The following is a 21,083-nucleotide window of genomic DNA, read 5'->3' as shown; positions in this document are numbered from 1 at the left end:
CTATCCCTTGGATTAAGGAATTCTCTTCCTGGGGACAGTCAGGGTGGGCTGCTGCATGATGCAGTAACAACCAAACCCAGACAGCTCAGGGTCTGAACACATCTCAGCCTGCTCCTGCTCTCACCGGGTCTGTAGTGGGCTAGTGTTGTCTTATAGCAAGGCCACATGGAATATACTGCTTCCAAGGTCACTATGGCAGGAGAAACGAGAAGAAAATTCACAACACCTCTTCTGTGCTTCAATCTTGGATGACACGCACACCTTCTGCTGACAGCCTGAGAGCCAGCAGCAGTCACAAGGTCCTGACCAGACCACAAGGGAGATGGGAAAACACCCCCATCCTCTTGGTCCCGGCAGAGAGCAGTGAGAAAGACCCGATAAGCACACAGCAATGTCCCCACCACCCACAACCGACAGACTCCTGCATGACCTAAGCACCAGCCAGGTGCAGGGATCAGGGCACACAACAGAACAGGGGAAAGGAAGGAAACGAAGACACAGGCAGGCCAGGAAGTACACAGCATAGTACTGATGGGACAAAGAGGGCAGACACTGGCTCCAACAAGACGCCTCAGGAACTGAATCTGGCCTTCAGTGGGGCAGTGAGGTGACTCGGGAGAGCTTGTGTGAGGCAATCTGAAGGATCAAAGGCAGCAGCCAGGGAAAACAGGGAGTGAACATAGATCCAGGTCAAAACCAGCCCGTGGGCAGGCCTGGAGAGAATACACACATCTCGGAATGAAAACCAGCTCGGAGGGAAGGTAGACCTAGGTCTCAAGAGAAAGGCAAGAGAGCTAGAACATGTAGCGTCTTATGGTAATATATAAAAAAACTTATCACATTTCGGTGTACCTGAGTGCAAAAGGGAGCCATTTGAGTTTTATGCAGGACAAAGGCCTGGACCAATTAGGCCTGGAGCGGTTTTTCACTATGTGGTCCTCGAGCAATCGAGTCAAGGCCTCCTTCCTCCTGGTCTTGGCCTTCGGCCCCCACTGCCATAGCACCTGCTAGTGGCATTGCCTACATGTTACTGGTGGGCTGGGACACCCCTGTGCCTTCACCTGGCATAGTCACAACACTGAGCCCAGCCCCAAGAAGACCTCATGCTATAGAGACCAGACAATTCCTTCTGATGACCCAGAAGTAGCTTCAAGAAGCCAATTAAAAAAAAAAAAAAAGATAAAACTGATTAGGAAAATTACAGTATCATGGTTAAGAAAATAATAATTATGGGAAGCTATATGTTTGTAAATTACAGAAAACATTAAAAATTAAGTATCTAACAAAAAAAAAAAAAAAAAAAAAGGAAGAAGAAGAAGCAACAGCAGCACCAGCAGCAGCCACTTTCCACTCAAGGAGGAAAGCAAGTATCAAACAGGCCCAGAACAGTGTGGGTCTGAAAAGCTAAAAACCAGATACCCTAATTACAGCTGTTTTTATCTACTGCCCAGAAAGGACTAGGGGATCATTTTTTGTGGCGTTTAAGGAAGTTCATGTGTTCATTGTCAAGTCTTCCAGGCTCCCAGATCAGAGAGACACAACCGGAAATGAGACTTTAACAGAACTGGGAGCCTAATGGCACACATGGCATGGAGACACTGAGCCAGCAGCAGGGTCTGTAGCACCATCAACAGAGGGTGGCAACTCCACCATGGAATGGGAAAGGAGAGGCCCAAAGGTCTACAAAAGAGATCGGAAGACGGGCCAAGACACTCGCCAAGAGGCCTGGAGCACACACATGCCACACAGGGGTAAGGGCGTCACCTATACTGGGCATGCCCCACCTGGAGCAATGTGTAACCGAAAGACCAGGGAGATAGAGGGAAGAAAGAAGACCTGCCAGGTGGGAAGGGATGCAGACAAGAGTGGAATTTCTCCTTTGTTGCACCGGGTAGATAACCTACGCATCTAGGAGCAGACTCAAGACATCTGATGAGCACAACACATACCCGAACAGGCCTGCCACGTGAGCAAGCACTCCAGTTTGTTTATGTTGCTAAGGCTTGTATCAGGTACTGTGTGTGTCAGAATTAATTTCTATTATCCCTCCTTATCCCTTCCATAACTCCCCCAGGATCTGACAAGCTAATGGCTGGTGTGCTTGTCACTGCCTTCATCACCTCAGCTCCTGCTTGGAGCTAAGTGAGAGCCAAGCAGCCAGGAAGGCCTGGTCCCAGTTTCTAGCCAGGCAGCAGGAGGCATCACGGCGAGCGTGCTGGTACAGGAGTCAGACGCCAGGGCCGCATGCCAACTCTACACACACAAGCCATGTGACCTCAGAGAGGGGTCTTCGCTCCAAGCCCCCAGTTTCCTCACCTGTGAGGATGTACCAAACATGAGATGACCCAATGTACTGCCATTGGTACACAGCCTAGAAACAAGAGTAAGCCCTTCATTTATGCTAACTGCAGTCACCATCGTGATCACTGTTTGCTGGTTGCGTTTCTGTACATAAATGTCACCAAAAGCCCAGATCACAGAGTGCTTTTACCAGCTTCATGCTTGAGCTTACTTCCCATTAATAGTAACCTGCCATCATAATGAGAATAAATGTTGCTAAGATGCCATTTATTTCACCCATGAGCAAAAATTCAGGGAGTTACTATACTCATACAGTAAATGATAAATATCCTATAATTTGAAAAATCAGGGTACATTATAATCCTCAAAAAACAGTGGTGGGAGAAATTTTCCAGTTTCTTCAACTAATAAATTACAAGTAAAGAAGGAAGAGGGCTGGGGAAGATACAGGTGGGAAACCTGTAAATTGAGAGAGACTATGAACCAATCACAGTGTGAGGATGGACCCCACTTGGGCCTTACTCAAACATCTGTCTGGACTGGAAATCTGAACACTGAGCAGACATTTGATGGCATTAAGGAGTTATTTCTGACTTGCAGGTATAATAGTGATATTATAGGGTGCTTTCCTTTAAAAAAAATAAGGAACCCCTCTATTAGAAATATGTCCCAAAATACTTTGAGATGAAATCCAGTTCATCCTTTGGACTGGCTTCCAATACCATGAGAAGCTGGGAAAGTAGAAAGAGGTATGGATGAAGCAAGATTGGCCAGTGAGTTCACGGTGGTTGGGGGATGGGTTCATGAAAGCTCATACCTTCTGTCCACTCTTACATAGGTTTGAAGTATCCAGAGTAAAAATATCCTTTGGGGGGTATAAAAGAAACACTGATGGAGCTGCCTGTGGGAGACAGCCTGTCTCTTCTGAGACCATCATCAGGGAATGAGTTCACTCATAAACAAAGACACACTGGAGGCCTGGAAACCCATGGCACCAGTGAAAACTTGTGATCCGTGGTCACTCCTCCACATCTCCAAATTCCTCAACCCTCAAGGGCCAGCAACAGCTGTGCTGGTGACATGTGTATGGTTAAGGCGAACTGGAATCCGTGTAGGAGTCAAGCAAAGGGCAGGAAAGAGGAAGAGATAACCTGGGTAGGGCCACCTGGCATGACCCAGAGGCTAAGGTTTCTTTCTCAGGTTCCCTATCCCCTGGGGAGGGCGATCTGTAAGCAAGAGGCCTTTAGTGAGAACTGCACCTAACCCACTTGCTTACCAATTTTCGCTCCTACCTAACAAGCACTTCAACGGTTTTGCTTCATGAGAAAAACTTTTTTTTCCCTTCTCCCAAGAAGTGAGAGCCTGATCTCCATCACTCAGCATCTTGTGACTACAATAATAAAAGCAAAGTCACACCACGCTTTTCATTTTGAGCATCAGTTTAATGTGGATCTCAGCTCAGAGTTCTTTATCCTGAGTCCTTACATGGGATCTAATCCTTTATTTAAAAACTCATCCTTCTTTTGTATAAAAATGACTCTCAGATACATCAAGAGCGCTGGATACCACTGGTGCCAATTTATGAAGCAAGCACTGGTGGTACTACTGCTCCCAAGGTCCCGGCTGTCTCAGGAACTTTTGTGTTTTATTGAAATGATGATCACATTCACAGTTATCTACAGCATGTGATTATGAATGTGTTTTTTACCGGCTTCAGCTTACTTTTCCATTAATAGTAACCTGCCATTATAATGAGAATAAATGTTGCTAATATACCATTTATTTCACCCATGAGCAAAAATTCACGGACTAACTACACTCATACAGTAAATGATAAGTATCCTATAATTTGAAAAATCAATCAACAGCTAGCTGAGTCCTGACACAGGAGAGGAAATAAAGATCTGTTTGCAGAGGATGGACTGGTAGTATTGAAGCATGAGACCCATAGACAACTGACAGGGATGTGGGGCTTTAAGTTAAAACTTAGGTACAAAAAAGACAGGTATAAAGGAGCTCTGGTAAGCAGAGGGTGGAAGGGGAAATGACATTGTTTACTGATCATATTCATACACACAGTTGTCCCTGCTGAACCCTGAGGTTAGGGGTGCTACCTCTACACAAAAATCTGCATGTAATTTTTGACTCCCCCAAGACTCAACTAATAGCCTACTGTTGACCAGAAGCCTCATCAAGAACACATTCAAGGGATCCCTGGGTGGCGCAGCGGTTTGGCGCCTGCCTTTGGCCCGGGGCACAATCCTGGAGACCCGGGATCGAATCCCACATCGGTTCCCGGTGCACAGAGCCTGCTTCTCCCTCTGCCTATGTCTCTGCCTCTCTCTCTCTCTCTGTGACTGTCATAAGTAAATAAAAAAATTAAAAAAAAAAGAACACATTCAACTAACACCAATTGTGTATGTTGTACATACCATATACTTCAAGTAAGGTAAAGAAAATGTTAAGAGAAAAATACCTTTACAGTATTATACTGCATTTGTCAGAAAAATTCCCAAGTAAGTGGACCCACACAGCTCAAACCCATGTTGTTCAAGCTCCAACTGTATATATAAAAGTTTCCTATGAGCTAGGCTACTTTAGAGGTAACAGAAACAGATTCTAACCTAATGAAAAACTAATTACTGTAAAGAGGAAAGTGGGAGAAACTGGCTCACAGAAGGGACAGAACAGAGCTCCAGAACAGCTCTGGCAAGTTCAACGGGAGCCACAAGAGTAAGCAGGACACTGCTACTGAATCAACAGCCTCCCATATACTGTTGTTGTTGCTTTGGCTCCGGCACACTCCTGCCCCTGGGTCAAATAAAGGCAGAGGACTTGGATTTACTCCCCACAGAGAGCAAGTTGTGGTGAGGGATCATTAAAAAATAATAATAATCTGAAGGGAGAAAAGAAAGCACAAAGATACCTCCTGTCTACTACAGGCACTGAACTGGATTCTTTATATTCAATCCTCAAAGTGACCGAGCTAGCATGTACATTGGCTGCATTCTACTGATGGGGGAACGAACGCTTAGAGAGGATAGGAGCGCCCCCAGGAACACATGGCAGGGAGTGACAAATCTGTACACAGTCCATCTTGACGGGGACAGGTGTGCTCTGCAAGCCACAAGGCTGTAGAAGGTAGGGCTGAAAAGATGCAGGATCCAAGTCCAAATGCCATTGCCATCTTACATTTTTTTCTTGACAACTGCTGGAGAAGAATGGGAAAATCTCTACAGAAGAGTCTAAACCAAAGCTATTGTACTTAAAAGAGATAAAGAAGAATCTTAGAACACATCCTTCTTGGACATGTCCATTATCTTTTACCTCCAAAGCCCTTGGTGACAACACATACATTTCCCCTGGTGTCCACATCTTCAAGATAGATGGGAAGTTTACAGAAGAAATTCCAAGCTTCATTATTAACAGTCCCAATGAAAAGGGGAGGAACAGATTCCAGAAGCTCCTATAAAGTACCTGAGCTCTGCAGAACTGTTGGTAAGGACATGGCTCTAGGACCCCATGAGGCATAACTCTACATCTGCATTTCAACTCTGCTCCCTGATGATCCTAACAGAGGCATCTGCCTCACCTCCTGGGCTGAGAGCTCCTCAAACACAGGCACTGCATCTTACCCATCTTGGTGACCTCGGACCAGCCTGGGGGTAATGAATAGCTAGTATTACCTATCGAGGAAACAGCAATGACATTGCCATTAAAACAGAAGAAAAAGTCAATCTAGGTAAGCAAATGCCATTTCAGAACCTGCTTCAACCCATATCTTCCATGAATCACCTGTTGGAACCATCAGTGCTACTGCTCCTAGGGGTGGCAAAGCCATGAAAGGAGGAGGAAGGAAGGTAAAGCCTGGCCACTTAGAAAGTCCTCAATGAATACATGATAAAGCAGTTCAAACTGTCCATCTGTCCCTCCATGTCCTCTCTAGACTCCCCAGGCTACAACTCCTCCTGAAATTGAGTGTGAGAAGAGTCTGCCCCCCACCCCCCAAAGAACTCATGTTAACTCTCCTTAGATATCTATCCTGAGCTACAGTGGTGCCTCGAACTACGCCCTCTCAATCCGTGACTTGCAAAGTCACATCTACCACTTTTCATAAACCTTACACTGAACAGCTGAATCCATTCAACAGATTTGTCATTCTGTTCAATATTTATGCAGCTCCTACTGTATGCTGGAACCGTGCTAGGCAATTAATATACAATTAAAAAGGTATCATCTACAGTTCCCTCGAGGAGCTCCCAGCCTGGTGTTCCATTCCATTTGCTTCAGAAGCAGGTTATTTATTCCTGCACAGACAAGCTCACTCCCTCCTGCTGTACGCCAGAGTGTGGGGTGTCCCCTCCTAGCACTGCTGCAAACTGCTGGTGCTGCACTATCCCTCTTCTCTGCTGCCTGTCTTCCTCCTTCCACTTCCACTCCTTCTCTCCAACATGGCCAGTGACCGTCCCTTCCCTTCTGGCAGGTCTCCCTTTTGTTTCTTTCTGTGAGCGTGGCCTTCCAGAACAGGCAGACAGAAGACAGGTTTGTGCTCTGGTGCTAGACAGCCTGGGTGATTTGAATCCAGCCCTGCTTTCTACCAAGCAGAGAAATCTTGGGCATGTTACTCAATTTCTCAAAGCTCCATCTGTGAACAGCATCCTCCTTGAGAAAGTCTGCTGAGGATCACAGGAGTTTATAGACATAAAAGCCTTAGCACAGTGCACGGAAATAAGTGTGCAGCCAACAGCTAGCTGCCAGTATCACAGTGGCTGTTGGGTAATTCATGCTTTCATATTCGTATTTCTCCCCTGCCAGATGAACCTACACCTGCATTTTGCTCTTCTCTTGTTTTCAGAAGTTAACCATCATAGGATGTCAAGGACAATCTCTCCATCTCCAATCCTTGGTCCCTGATGCTCTCCCAGCCATTAAAAGATGCCTTACAATGCTGAATTTGGGTACTGAGCTATCGGGGGTGCAGGTGTCAGGCCACCAAGCACTGATGTGTAGTGTGCAGTGTATGTGTGTGCAGGTGGACAAGGTGGTGTTAGTGCTCTCAGAGACATCTAAAGAAAGAATATTCAAGAATCTTTTTCCATTGGGATGAATCACAAAAGAGTCATTCAACCACTGGGGTTCTTTGAACAGTCCTATAACATAAAATGTCTCTTCTTCTGCCCTTCTGCAATGGAAGAAGTGCATCAACTCTTCCTCCCCATGCTCATTACTGGACATGTGTTTAGAACCCCTTGGTAAAAACTAACCATTGGTAATATGACAAATGAGCATCACAAAGAATGTTGTAAAGAGCTTGATTACTGCTAACCTAAGTTTAGCCAAAGTCTTGGTATAATGAGATACTAATAATATTCACAGAGGAAAGATCACTGGCCACTCACTCTGCCATCAGAAAATAATGAAAAAAATCAGCCTGGGGGAGTAAATGCCAACGGAGAACATCTCTGCTTCAAGCTCCATCTCTCTCAGCTCCTTGACTATAGCCACTAATCCTACTACTAGGTAAGGAGGTCACAGGGAACTAGACGAGAAGTTAAGGCTGACCAGAGAAGCCCTTACACTCCAATCACCACTCCCTCTGATGTAGCAGCTAACAAGCACAACACCACACACAGATCAGACAGTAACTTTGCATCACACTGTCACCTTCTCTGCACATCACTCAAGTCTGTGCAGTGAGATGGTGAGACTCCATCACCATCAAAGCAGGTGGCAGCATGGCCATGACACGGCCTCCAAGGCACCATCATCTGGCCCGCCAACTTCAGCAGCCACAATGCCACCACTGTCCCTGTCTGCTCCATTCCAGACCTGAGGGTCTCCTTTCTGGTCCTCAAACCTAAACTCTTTCCCCATGCAGGACCTTTGTCCTTGCCATTCCCTATATAGAAAGCAGGAACTCAAAAAATACCAGATCAACCTCCCAACTTCCCATCCAACCAATGAACAGTGCTTTGCTCAGTGGATCAAATGGCCAGTCACTGTCTTTGCAAGTCCTTCAGAGCAAGAGTTACTGATGAGTAGGTCAGCTTTCTGGCCGAAGGAACCCACATGTGGATCACTGCCTTCCTGCCCCCCACCCAGAGCTCAGCACACTCAAAGGAGCCCTGGGACATGAGCACCAGTCTCTAAAATATGTGGCTGGTCTGACAAAGTCCTTACAACTGAACACCTTGCCCGGATTTTCCTGAAAGAACACAAGCTACCAACCTACTTTCACTCTGATAAGAACCCTGCCACCTTTCCTAGCTCATCAGCTCTTCATTAATTCAATAAACTGGAGATACCCCTGTCCTAGGACAACTTAAAAATATTTGCAATTCAAGGATTATTTAGCATTTACCATTTGCCAAGAAATGGTATCTGAGTATATTTCAGAGGGAAAAGACAGTCTCTGCCTTCCAGGGACTTGAGGTCCTAGAGGAGACAAACACACAGGCTAACACAATCCTGAGGGTACAAGGCCCATTCCCTTACCCATCCAGGCTTTCTGAGAATGGAATGATGCACCAGAACCTGGCACCATCACCAGCCAACTCTGGTCAATGACCCCACTGAATGAGGCTGCAAAGATGGGCACTGGGGTGAGGACATGCCTTAAGGGGACAGTTGTCCCCCTCAATCCCCAGGCCCTTCCATCCTGGTTTGTAATTCTTCCCCTGTTAGCCCATTATGCTAAGACCCCAGCTCATCCCCTCTTTTAGCTCCCTTGAGTTAGAATTCAAATTGTTTCTCACCTCCCTTCTTTGGAGGTCATTAGGAACCAGGTCAAACAGACCTATAATAAGACTGTCAGCCTGAACCAAGAAGGAGCACTGGGGGCTCCTCCTCAAAGGGCCTGCCTCTAAAACTTACCCCTAAGTCAGGCATGTCTCCATGGCAATGGCAGGCCTTTTTCTGATTCCAAAAATAAAATTTACTGTAGAATGGTCACAAAGCACCACAAGTATAGTTATACACTTACATGCATGTATCTAGACAAACATACATGACTTGTAATGGATATCACCAGTATGTGACCACAACATATACACACACCTATACATATATTTTTCACCTATTAGTTGCCTAACTGAAAACTTAGCCTTCCGGCCTACCACTAAATATGGTGATAAAAAACACTTTATCCTATCAAATAAGTACCCTTCTCCTTTATCAAGAATATTTTTATCATAGAGTTGTCAAATTACTATGTTGTCTACTAAAAGCTAACATAACACTGTGTATCAACTCTATTTCAATAAAAAAAAAAGCATTTTGCTAGACATGGATGATGAATGCTATGAAAGGACTCTTTGATATCAGGCAAAATCTGTATCTGGTGTTTAGCCTTTAATCTATTAATAAGCTGACTTGATGAATTTCCTAATATTAAGCTATCCTTGAAATTCTAAATAAATCCTACTTTCACATGGACTGGTCCTTTCATATAGAACTGGGTTTGACTGGGTAATACCTTTCCAGAATTTTTATGCATTTATGCAGAAATAAGACTAGTCTATAGTTTCTTTTTTAGGCTATCTTTGTCAGTTTTTGTTATATTAGAGTGATGCGCACTGGAACCAAGATTCAGAAATACAGACGTACATAGAGACAATGCTTTAAGGAAGTACAAAGAGCAACGGGCTGTTTGTACATACCTCGAAAGGTTGCCTAGAAACCTCTATGAAACCATCTAGGTTTGCTACCTCCAAGGGCACTCCTTTATTTTTAGAACTTTCTGTCAGGTTTTTGGTGCCCTCTAGGTAAGTAGGCTGCATCATCAATTAATTTTGATAATCAACAATAAATAATTATCTTGGGAAAGAGTCCACATTTGCACATTTATCAGCACAAAGTTGTGTATGATAATCTGTCCTGCTTTTAATCTCCTCCAAATCCAAGAATACATTTGTTTTCATATTTTTAACATGACATATTTGTGTTTTCTCCATTTCCTTGTCATAGGCACCAAAAGTGCCTCATTAGTATTTCTGAAGAACCAGCTCTTCTTAGTTTTCTTCATCAAGTACGATGCTTTTACTATTTTGTGTTTTGTTGATAGTGCAAGGGGAGCAGTGTCTGATTATGCTAACATCAGCACAACAGGCTGGACCTGTTTCTGCAAAGTCCCCAAAGCAGCCTACACTGGGAGTGAATGCACAGAGGCCACCAGCCTTACCTCAATGAGTTTTCTTTCATAGGAACTCGCCAGCTCCTCGGCCACTTCGCCCGGCTTCTGCTCAGTGACTGTAACTTCTCCATCAACGTTCCAAAGATTTGGTACAACTTTAGGGAAAGAAAGAAAGCCCATAAATAGCAGTAATCAGAGTTATTCTCCCATTTAAAAAAAAAAATCTTTTCTTCTTTGCCAAATATCTTCTCCATAAAGAAAGCTGTTTTTTAAGGTGGGGCGGGGGTGGGAATCATAATTACTAATTACTTCAACACTGTAACATTTTCACATGAGTACAATGATGTGAACAATAAGCTACGTTTAAAAATGTAAGAATGGTCACAGAGACAGAGGCGTGCGACCCTGGGGAATAATCTTATCACTACTCCCCATTCCAATGAAATACAGGCAACATACTGGCAAGACTAAAGAACCTCCATCTTTATAGTGGTCAAATTTCTCTTTCTCCAACAAAGAAGTTCCCCCAATGCAGCACTCACCTGCCTATAGCTCGACATCAATGGCAGAGGGGGGATCAGAGTCCACATAGAGCCACTAAGAATTGCCATTTATAAAACGTACTTAGAGCAGAAGCCAGGCAGCTTCAGGAAAAACTCTAAAATCAATGCCTAATGACAATTCAAGGACATCCTAACAAGAGACTGGCCCCCAGATCAATGCAAGAATTATTAGCACAGCAGACACCAGTGGGTGGTGTTGTTCCTCCTTTCAGGGACACATCCATAAATGCTCACTTTGTGGAGAAGAGCAGCAAGTTAAGACCGGAACAAGCAGGCTAATTCCAAGAACACCAGGGGAGCATGGGCAGGAAGGAAGTCCCTCAAGAATATGGATTCACCCCAAGTCCAAAAACAAACATCCACTAAGCAGATCCCATTCCCTGTGTGTTCCAGAAGAGCTAAGTCCTAGATGCCCTACAGAGTGGGAAGAGATGGTCATGAAGGCCAGTCCTCTGGCAACTGGGATTTGGAAGCTTGGGGAGAATGGCCAAGTGGGCAAAGGCTGAGCAAAAATGGGGGTCCTGCACCTGCTCTGCCTACAGCTCTGCTATCAGCCCCCTCCCTAAGCCTCCATCGGCCACAGTGACCTAGGGCCCCAGAGGCAACATGGCCCTGAGTGATGGCACCCAACATGCTGGAATGAACCCAAAGATGCTCCCGTCCCAGCAGTGACCATGGCTCCAGCCACTGTTGCGAACAGTGACCCAAGTAACCCTATTCAATCTAAAATAGGTTTTAAGAGAAAATTTCAAGGGCTTCCAGTTATAGGTGATAGGCTGAACACATTCATTTACATTCACATCCTCTCAGAGTCCCATTAAAACATCCATTTCTGAAATTCCAGTGCAGATCACTGGTAAGGTGCATTGCAGGCCTGGGAACGCTTCCTTCTCAGCTGCAAGGTGGCAACACTGACATTCAACCCGATGACCATGGGACAACTTGTGAACGGCTAATAGACTGCTAATATGAGACACTTTTAGAAGTGGGGGGTAAACATGGGGCTGAAAGTGAAAAGAAGAAACACAAGATCTGTTTAGGAAGCAATTTGCAGAAAACTAGGGTTTTATTCTCTGGAATAATCAGAGAATTATTATTTCCAGAGAATCTGGAAAATCACAGCTCTGGGTCAAGCTGAAGGTCAGGGTACCCTATGGAAAAGAGAGAACATAATACTGCTGGGCTTCTTCCATTCTTCTTCACCCATTCCCAGAGCATCCTGCAGCCAACATATACCTACCTCTAGGCAAGGAATAGAAAGTTTGGTCTTGGGAATCTAACATGCTGAAGACCCTGATGTGAGGGGCTCTCTAGTGAAATGGCACAGCCTGCTTGCATGCCAGGAGATGAGCCCAGCTTTTTAGCACCCCACTCCTACCTCAGAGGGGCTGACTAGAACACACCTCACACCTGACACAAGCACCTATGATGGAAGATGAGGACCAGAATCAACAGAGAAAAACAACTTATAAGCAAGAGACCCAAATTAGGGGAAAAGAACACCCAAGAAGCAAATGCTCAGTAATATTCCCGGAGAGAGAAGAAGATGGTATGGTTGAAAACAGGAGCAAGGAGGTATTTAAAAAGAAGAAAAGGCAGCACAGAGAGATTAAAAAAAAAAAAAAACTCTTTTGCAAAAACAAAACTGTGATAGAAGAAATGAACAGCAGATACAAAGAAAAGAAGGTAAGAAAATCTCCAGAAAACAAAGGCCAAAGGATAACAAGAGGGAAAACAAAAAGTGAAATGGAGACTTGCCATTTAAGAATCCAAGAAAGGGGGAAGGAAGTGGGGAGGGGAACAGAGACAAGGAAGTCGAAGACTTAATGCAAGAAAATGCCCCAGAACCGAGAGGCAGGCCTATGGAGACAGAAGAGCTCACGGAGCACACAGCACAATGGGGAAGCCATGCTCGGGCACCTCTCAGGGGAGTTTCAGAATGTGAGCGACCAGGAGAGGACACTAACTCACAGAGTGGAGGCAGAACTTGTCCAAAGGACAGAAAATTAGAAACAGCATAGCATTTCTGAACAGCAACACTGTAAGCCAGAAAGCAATGAAGTGATACTGTCAGCATCCTGAGGGGAATTATTTCCAACCGAGAATTATGGACCAAGCCAAGCCCCGTGACAAGAATTATGGACCAAGCCAAGCCCCATGACAAGAAGGTGAAAACATCCTCAGACACACAACCATTCAAAAATTTTAACCAAAACAGGAGAAGAAATCTAAGAACAAACAGGCTTCCTAGGAAAGAGGATACAACACAAAAGTGGGAAGATTATTAACAATTACAAGTGGCCACAACTCACATGGCCATCACAGATAACTGATGGATAACCATGCTATGGTCTATCCCTACAATGGAACACCATTCAGCCATAAAAAGGAAGGAAAAATGACATCTGCCACAACACAGATGAGCCCCTGAAAGGAGCCTGCAAAGGGAAAGACGCCAGAACTGACACCAAAGGGCCACATACAGCAGGATCCCATTTATAGGAAATGTCAAGTATTGGTTTCGGGGACTGGAAGGAAGGAGGGATGGGGGTCACTGCTAATGGGTTTAGGACACCTTTTTGGAGGTGATAAAACAGTCTAGATCTGGAGAGAGGTGATGAAGGTACTAGAAAGAATTGGATTGTACACTTCATAAGTATGGCATGTGAATTTTCTCTAAATAAAGGAGCACCAAGCGGGAGCAGTGAACTGGACAGAACAGGCCCACTTGAGCAGCCAGGCTTCCTCTGGCCACAGTGGGTCCCAGAACTGCAGGATAGATGGTCCCAGGATGAAACTAATAGATGCCCTGTTTTTAACATATAGAGATTTCCAGAAGTAAGAGAGTACTAGCATTTGGGTTAGTTATGAGTTCACGCAACACCCGCCAAATTTTTTTTGCAAGTATTAACTCAAAAGAAATTCAAAACTTGCATGAAGATAATGATCAAGTACCTCACAGCTCAGCTGCAGAGCATTTTTAGAGTCCTAATAATGTATTCACAGCCCAGGGACCAAACCAAAAAGATGGTGTGTCTGTGCTGGAGGATGGGGGAAGGGAGACCATGGGGGGGTGGGGATGGAAGAGCTACCCTTCACCCTCTGAGGTGAGGTATCAATGGAGAAATCAACAAGTAGCAGTGGACATGCACTGCTCAGAAACATCAAGGTAACACCCAGAACAATCAGTTCAAGGTTTGAAGCAGTTGCTTGTGGGGAGTAGGAAATGGGGGAGGGTGTGGAGGCCAGAAGTGCCAGGTCTTCTATGGCCAGGCTACATGCAAATGCTGGATTTAAACAACAAAACACCGAATTTGATTTTAAACAAGGAAACAGAATCCAAGAGAAGTCTGCACTTAAAAAAGTTAGACCAGATAGTAGCAGCGCCCGCCACAGCAGGGCAGCCACCCCCAGCAGGAAGCTGCCCGTGCCCCATTAGTGAAGGCTGGTGCTAGTACACATCTGAGGTGTGACAGGTATGTGAACAGCACGGCCTGCTGGTGCCCTCCTAACGACCCAATCTTTGCCTAAGCGAGGTTGCTTTTCCTCCACAAGGAGATCCTGCTGATCAGAAAGACACGGCCATCCAACCTGCTTGATGTCTGCACATCTCTTTAGAAATCCAGCCACTGGCCTTCCCCTCCTCAGATACTAGGTCCTCTGTTGGAACATCTAAGAGGAAGCCACAATCTTCTGCACTGAAGGAGGCAGATGCATGAATAAGCTTTTTAACCTTCAAGACGAGGGAACAGACCTTGGGCACTCATGAATTTATAAAAGGTCTCTTAGAAACTAACCAGCCAACCTTCCCCTGCAACGACCTGACCTCCTGTTGCCCTGGTTCCATTCCTACAGCTTTAACAAGCATATCAGAAACTTCTATCCCAGGTATAAAATAATAAATGACGAATCCCAGCTATACCATGCTTTTCTCACTGGCAGGAAGCCTCTAAGATGGCTCCTGGTGATCCCTCCCTCCCTGGGGATTCCCACTGTTCAATCGTCTCCTCCCCTGAGGATGGGCTGACTTACTGACTCCCCTCGAATAAGCACAAAGTGGCAGAACTGATGGCATGTCACTCCTGAGGTTGACTTTTAAAAGACTGTGGCTTCTGCCTTGGGTGCCCACATCCACTCACTGAGGAAAGCCAGTTGCCATCTTGTGAGCTGCCTTCTGGAGAAACCCATGATGTATCCACCCACAGCCAGGGGTCTGCCAGCAGCCAGGTGAATGGACATGGATCCTCCTCCCGTCAAGCTCTAAGACGACAACCGCAGCTGTGTCACAGAGCCTGAGCACATAGCTGAGCCACACCTGGATTCCTCCTCTACACAAACTAAAGTCATCAATGTTTGTTGTTTTAAGCTGCTGAATTTTGGGGTCATTTGTTACACAGCAATAGATTAACAATACAGTACCTCTAGTCATTCAACAGGTACTTCCTCAGAGAGCACTGTGGGTAAAACTGAGTTAGGCCCTGGAGACATAAGGACAATGGTATGGTTCCACATGGGTGACATATATAAAAGGACAACATAGCAGTGGAGTTGGCCCGTCTATCTCTATGGCTTATTAGGAAAGTGAAGGGAGCCATTTAATTGGTCACTTTCCATCTCTCCACTTGCAAAGTGAACACATGGTGAGGCATGAAAGTCCAGTCATTCCATTAGTTTAAATTTTACAAGCACCACATCTCATTTGTTTATTTTCAAGCCAGAAAGACTTCATCTGCCTTAGGAGCAGGGTAACATTTGGGTGTTCAAGGAAGGCAGCATAATCAAAGCTGGAGTAACATCAAGTCATTTGAGAGCCAAAAACAGCACATTGCACCCTCAACTCCTTACTTTCTGTACATCCCCCAATAAACCAATCAACGTGGCAAGGATCAACTGTGATTGACCTCCACAAGTCAAATCTACACCACAAACACAAACATTTGTGATGGATCCAACTAAAGATTGGTGATGGGTTTTTTTTTTTAAAGATGCACATCTCCTCAGAGCGATTTTTGAGTCTGAAATGGAAAGAAAGCCCAAGAGGAACACATGGTTCTCTATTTCTATCAACTACAGCTCCTTCTGAATTCAACAACACAAGGCTCGATAACTGATTAAACTGATAGTCTTCAGTCTATAGTTTCATTGTTAACGCTCCCAGCCCATAATCTGAGTTACGGGACAGTGTTCGGACCCTAACAGCCTGCCCTCATCAAGGACTATGAGCCAAGTGTCGCTGCTGGGACCTAACAAGACTAGTTAGTTAGGACTAACATTTCCTAACAAGAAATGCCCACCTACAGGGTTGGATATTTCCTTCTTGGATAAGGAACTTAAGTTGTACTGAAAAAGCCAAAGCACAGAGATAGGCCCAAAGGCAAAAGGAAGAACCGTATTTAACATGCTAAGAAAAATTTGAGAGCTGTATCCACATGCAGTGGATCCACATGCAGTGGATACTCATAAAAATGCAACGGTAATAGTGCTTCATGTGATGTGGTGCTTTAGAATTTACAATGCATCTTCAGATGCACCCTCTCACTGCAGCCTCCTTTGCAACTCCATCTGACCACCTCAAGCCTGGGCCAAAGGGGAAGAGGTCTAGGTCTTTTGTGTAGCACCTGATAACCTACCAGCCCAGTCAACCTGCTTAACATCCACAGTATTCAGAGGAAATCCTACACTTTGTTTACTTGCATGTACTCTGAGTGGTCAGCAATTTTCTCTTATATTTCCATAACGGCCTGATTATAGAAGTTGGACTCCAAATAGAAAACTTTGGCCCCAAAGAGTGAGCCTTCTCCTTTTAAATGCAAACAATCAGACACTGCAACTACGTTTGGTAGGAGCACAGAAACACTTTCAATCAGAACTATTTTTCTTGTTTCAGAGAAGGTGTGGGTTTGTTAGTACTGTTAGCAGGTCATTTAAACTTAGCAAACATGACACAGTTTTTTTACCTCCTCACAGCCTGCCATTACTGTTTGGAGGTGTCTGTGGTAAGTCATCTAAAAGCAGCAGACACTATGCTGGTCTCGTTAGCAGGCACCAGAGAATGCATGGGGTTTTCTGCCTAAATTAGTTTAAGCAAAACTTCAAAGACCATGGAGAGCAACATGGCAAACAGTATGATAAGGTTACTGTTTTGCTTTCAATTTCAACAAGCTTAGCACGATCCCAGATGCAAACAGTGTCAGACGCTGGTGGCAAAAGAGGATAAAGAACCACTTTAAATTCAGAGATGGCTCCCTTGAACATCCTGATGGACACAAGGAAGTGTGCCAGTCCCGGAATAGCAAGCCTGGTTTGGTGTGATGGGAAATCTGGGACATCCGAAGGTTCTAAAGAAGAAAGGTCCCTCCTGGGTGAGTGACAATGATCCCTACAAAGCAGCAGAAGAAACAGTCTTCATAATAATAGCATCCATCGCTTTCCATGTGCTGGCTGTGGCAAGCAGAAAGCATACTGAAGACAGTGTGGTCTCTGCAATCAGACCAACGGCCAAGTCTGGTTCCACCACTTCCCAGTGAGAGACCTTGAGCACGTCTTTTATTTATTCATGCAACAACTAGCTACTGAAGATTCGTTCTGTGTCAGGCACTAGGCACCAGGCATAGAGGGATGTGCTAAGGAGGGAGACTGTGAATGCCAATGCAAAGCTTAAACTTGAGTGGAGGGACTCAGAAAATAAAGAAGTAACTCTTTAATATATCAGGTTGTCAGAAGTGCTGAGGTGGTGAAACATGAGCACTGATGGTGGTGAATGTTAATTAAGTCAAGTGCAAGGAAAGGTTCACTTAGGAGATGCCAGCTGAGCAGAGACTGCACTACAGTGGAGAACATGAGCCATGCAAGCCCTGTGGGACAGCATTCTTGGCAAGAGCAAGTACAAAGGCCCTGGGGGTGCTCCAGGAACAGCCAGGGTACCAGCATGGTACCCTGGATAATGGACGGGAGAGAGAACAGGATGTGAGGTCATAGAGAAGGTGGCGGGGCAGGGGGGAGGGGTGTATAGGCTACGATATTTTATTCTGAGCAAAACAGGAAGACCCTAAAAGGTTCAGAACAAAGGGGGGATGGCCAGACCTTTTTTTAAAGATCATTCTTCCAGCCATGTGAAGAGGTTAGAGGGGAAGCTCAGGATACAGGTGTAGTGGCTGGGACCAGGAGGCACAGTTCAGATCTCCCTTCAAGGAAGAACTTACCATTCTTTGCAAGCAGTGCAGTTAGTGGACACTTTCCAGCTACAGCACTCCCCAGATGTATAAGTAAGATACCGATAGATCCGACGTGGGGTCAGGGTGAAGATAAAAGTCACGCTAATGCCAACATTTTTGGTCTCAGAAAAATCAAAGAATGGAGCTATCATTTTACTGAGCTAGGGAAGGGTGAGTGTGACAGGGAAGAGTGAGTGACCACCAGGAGTCCAGTTTTCAGACAAGTCAGGTTGGACACAGCCCACCTGAGAAAAGCAGTGTGAACACAGTAGCGTGTGAATCTGGAGTTCCAGGGAGAGGAGAGGTTGGAGATGTCAAGTTAGAAGTCAATGGCATAGAGATGATAAAACTGGATGGATGAGATTACCTATCCTTTGGAAGCTGAGGCTCCTCCTGCTGTAAAATAGTAATAGGCCAACCCCAAGGAGCCACAGGATGGGCCACCCATCCCAGCACAGGTTGGCTGGGAGGAAAGACACTCTTAGTGTTGGCACTCATCAGTAAACCATGATGCTTAAGAGCCAGGCACACTACTGAACGCTTTCCTGTTCTCACAGTCAACATGCAAGATAGAGAGTAACAGCTGCCAAAAATCAGTTTCCAGGGGAATCTCAGGACTCACTCAAGGTCAGATATCTTTCAAGTGACAGAGACAGAAAAACCCCAACCTGTGTTCCTACCCCATCAGCAGCTGAGTAACAGAGAATCTCTCTCTCTCATTCAGACTTTGGTCCAATAGGTGTTCATGAGGCCCAAAAGCTAAGGAGAACTCGAGAAAGGGGGTGGCAGGGGGCCCAATGGTTCTCTCTCTGCCCCGGGACTGTGACACAGGTGGAGGACACTGCCACTGCCACCAGCCCCTGCATGGCTGCAGCTTTGCCACAGCCGGTGCCGCTTGGGCAGTGAGTCCCTGGAATCTCTCAGGAGAGCTTCTGTGGAGGGCTTGCTCCATTCAGCACTCGACATCTTATGATTTTCCAGCGATGGGGCAACAGATGAACTGTGGCTGCTATTCAGCTACTTTTGATCTTCGGGAAGAAAGTCCCCCAACACCAAGAAATCCTCATCCAAGCTAGAATCTCTTGTGAGAAACCAGACCACAGTACTCGGGGAAGGTGTATCAGACAGGAGACGTCGCGGTGAAAGGGGACGGTTGCTCCCTACTGATGCAGGAGCGTGTCTACCACGTGGACGTGGGCACAGGCTCCAGCATAGAGCACCTACAGGCAGCAATAAAGAGCCCATCAGGCTCTCCTGAGCCCTGACACATCCCACCTCCCAGATGAGGGGTTATCTTCTCACTTAAGGCTCACAATACCATTGCACAAAATTTCCATTTCAGAGATGAGAAAATAGAGGTTTGGGTGTGTTGTGGTGTTTTTGTTTTTGCGCTATTTCTTTTTGAACACTGTAAATGATGGCCCCAGTTATACAAACTGCAGTCTGCCTGGTTTCAAAGTCCCACACTTGTTCCTCACTCACCACACTGTCTCCTAGCCATCCAGAGCCTACCCACAAGGGTGGTACCAATTTCCTACAATGTCAGATTTCCAAGGCCATCTTCCAAAACTCCAAAGGAGACCTACTTTCCTATATGCAAACACACACACCCTGACATTTTTGGTTGCTTCATGGTGTAAGAATACCATAGATTCCCAGCTCTCCAGAAAGTTGAAATCAAATTCTTCAAAAACATGATATAAACCCATTCACCTCACAGATCATTCTCCAGGTTGGTTTTTTTGTTGTTGGTTTTTTTTTAAGGCAAGGGGCTTATATGATAGTCAAGCCAAGAGAATGTTATCCAAAGAATGCCCTAGTAGGGGATATCCATGCCAATGAGACCTATCCCAAGACTACAGACTCATCTGTATCCCTCAAGATCAGGACCAGGAACCAAGGGATTGACAGGGATATTGTTTCTAGTACCAGACGAGGAATTATGTGTGATCAGAAGTGTCAATAGACACACACAAGGCATTCCGAGGTTCACATCTTGGCTCTGCCACCAAGTAGAATGAGACCTCATCACCTCATTTCCTCCTCTGTAAAATGGGGAGGGTACTTCTTACGAGGATTCCATAAGGCAAGATTCTCAAGCATTTTATATCCTCACTCCAAGTGTTAAAGACAGGATAACTTTTTAAGAAGAATGTAAAGCAAGAGCCTGCCTTCTTTTTCAAAACAGAAAGCCTCTTCATCAGAAGCTCCATCTCACATAGGTCTTTCTAGAGAAAGATGCTCACCTGTTCAGATGCCACATCCCTCTTCTGAGAGATCACCTAAATATAAAACATACGTACTGGGACAGCTGGGAATGATGGTGGCATAAACCAGAACTGTCTTCACACCCTCTGCTGAGCACATTTTCACCTGCTCGTGTGATGTAGCCTAGCAGAGCCTCTGATAGACACCTGAGAGTTGTGTTTTTTCCCCCTTAAGTGAAAAACAGTTTGACAGTGAAAACCACTTCTTTTGCTGGAAAGAAACAGGCAGCTAGGCATGCCAGACACAGGGATCTTTTGCCCTGAACAGAACAGATCTTTGCCCTAAACAGAACTTTTGGGCCAGACCGTACTCTGTAGAAGTTCATAAAGGGTTACCTTGTCAACAATGGGAAAAGGGGACATGGATGGCTGCAAATGTTTTTTAAACTTCATTTCAAAATGCAAATGTATTGACGTTCAAGAATTAAATTAGTAACAGAAATGTGTGTGGTTCTATTTTGGTAGAAGGGAGGATGGAAGCAACGGTGAGGAAGGACCCACCTAAGTGTGCACCTGGTCGTCCGAGCAAGGACAAAGGGCACACGAAGCTGTCAACCTTGGAAACCTGGGGTGCAGGAGCAGGAGAGAGCAATCAGTATTTTCATTC

General features: G+C 45.3%; 1 protein-coding gene across 6 annotated transcripts in view; it reads right to left on the bottom strand.

The window, feature by feature from the left end:
* The window catches only part of SNX29 (sorting nexin 29), a 531,581-nt gene that overhangs the window by 252,515 nt on the left and 257,983 nt on the right, over positions 1 to 21,083 (bottom strand). For all 6 annotated transcript variants that reach the window (XM_077906677.1, XM_077906675.1, XM_077906674.1 and 3 more), the window contains exon 15: positions 10,481 to 10,587. In XM_077906677.1, coding sequence (XP_077762803.1) covers positions 10,481 to 10,587 — 107 coding nt within the window. The remainder of the gene's footprint in view (positions 1 to 10,480; positions 10,588 to 21,083) is intronic.

This window comes from Canis aureus, chromosome 8, assembly GCF_053574225.1.
Source record: "Canis aureus isolate CA01 chromosome 8, VMU_Caureus_v.1.0, whole genome shotgun sequence".
In the NCBI taxonomy this organism is placed as follows: domain Eukaryota; kingdom Metazoa; phylum Chordata; class Mammalia; order Carnivora; family Canidae; genus Canis; species Canis aureus.
The sequence above is the reverse complement of the archived record's forward strand: the minus strand, read 5'-3'. Positions and strand labels throughout refer to the sequence as shown.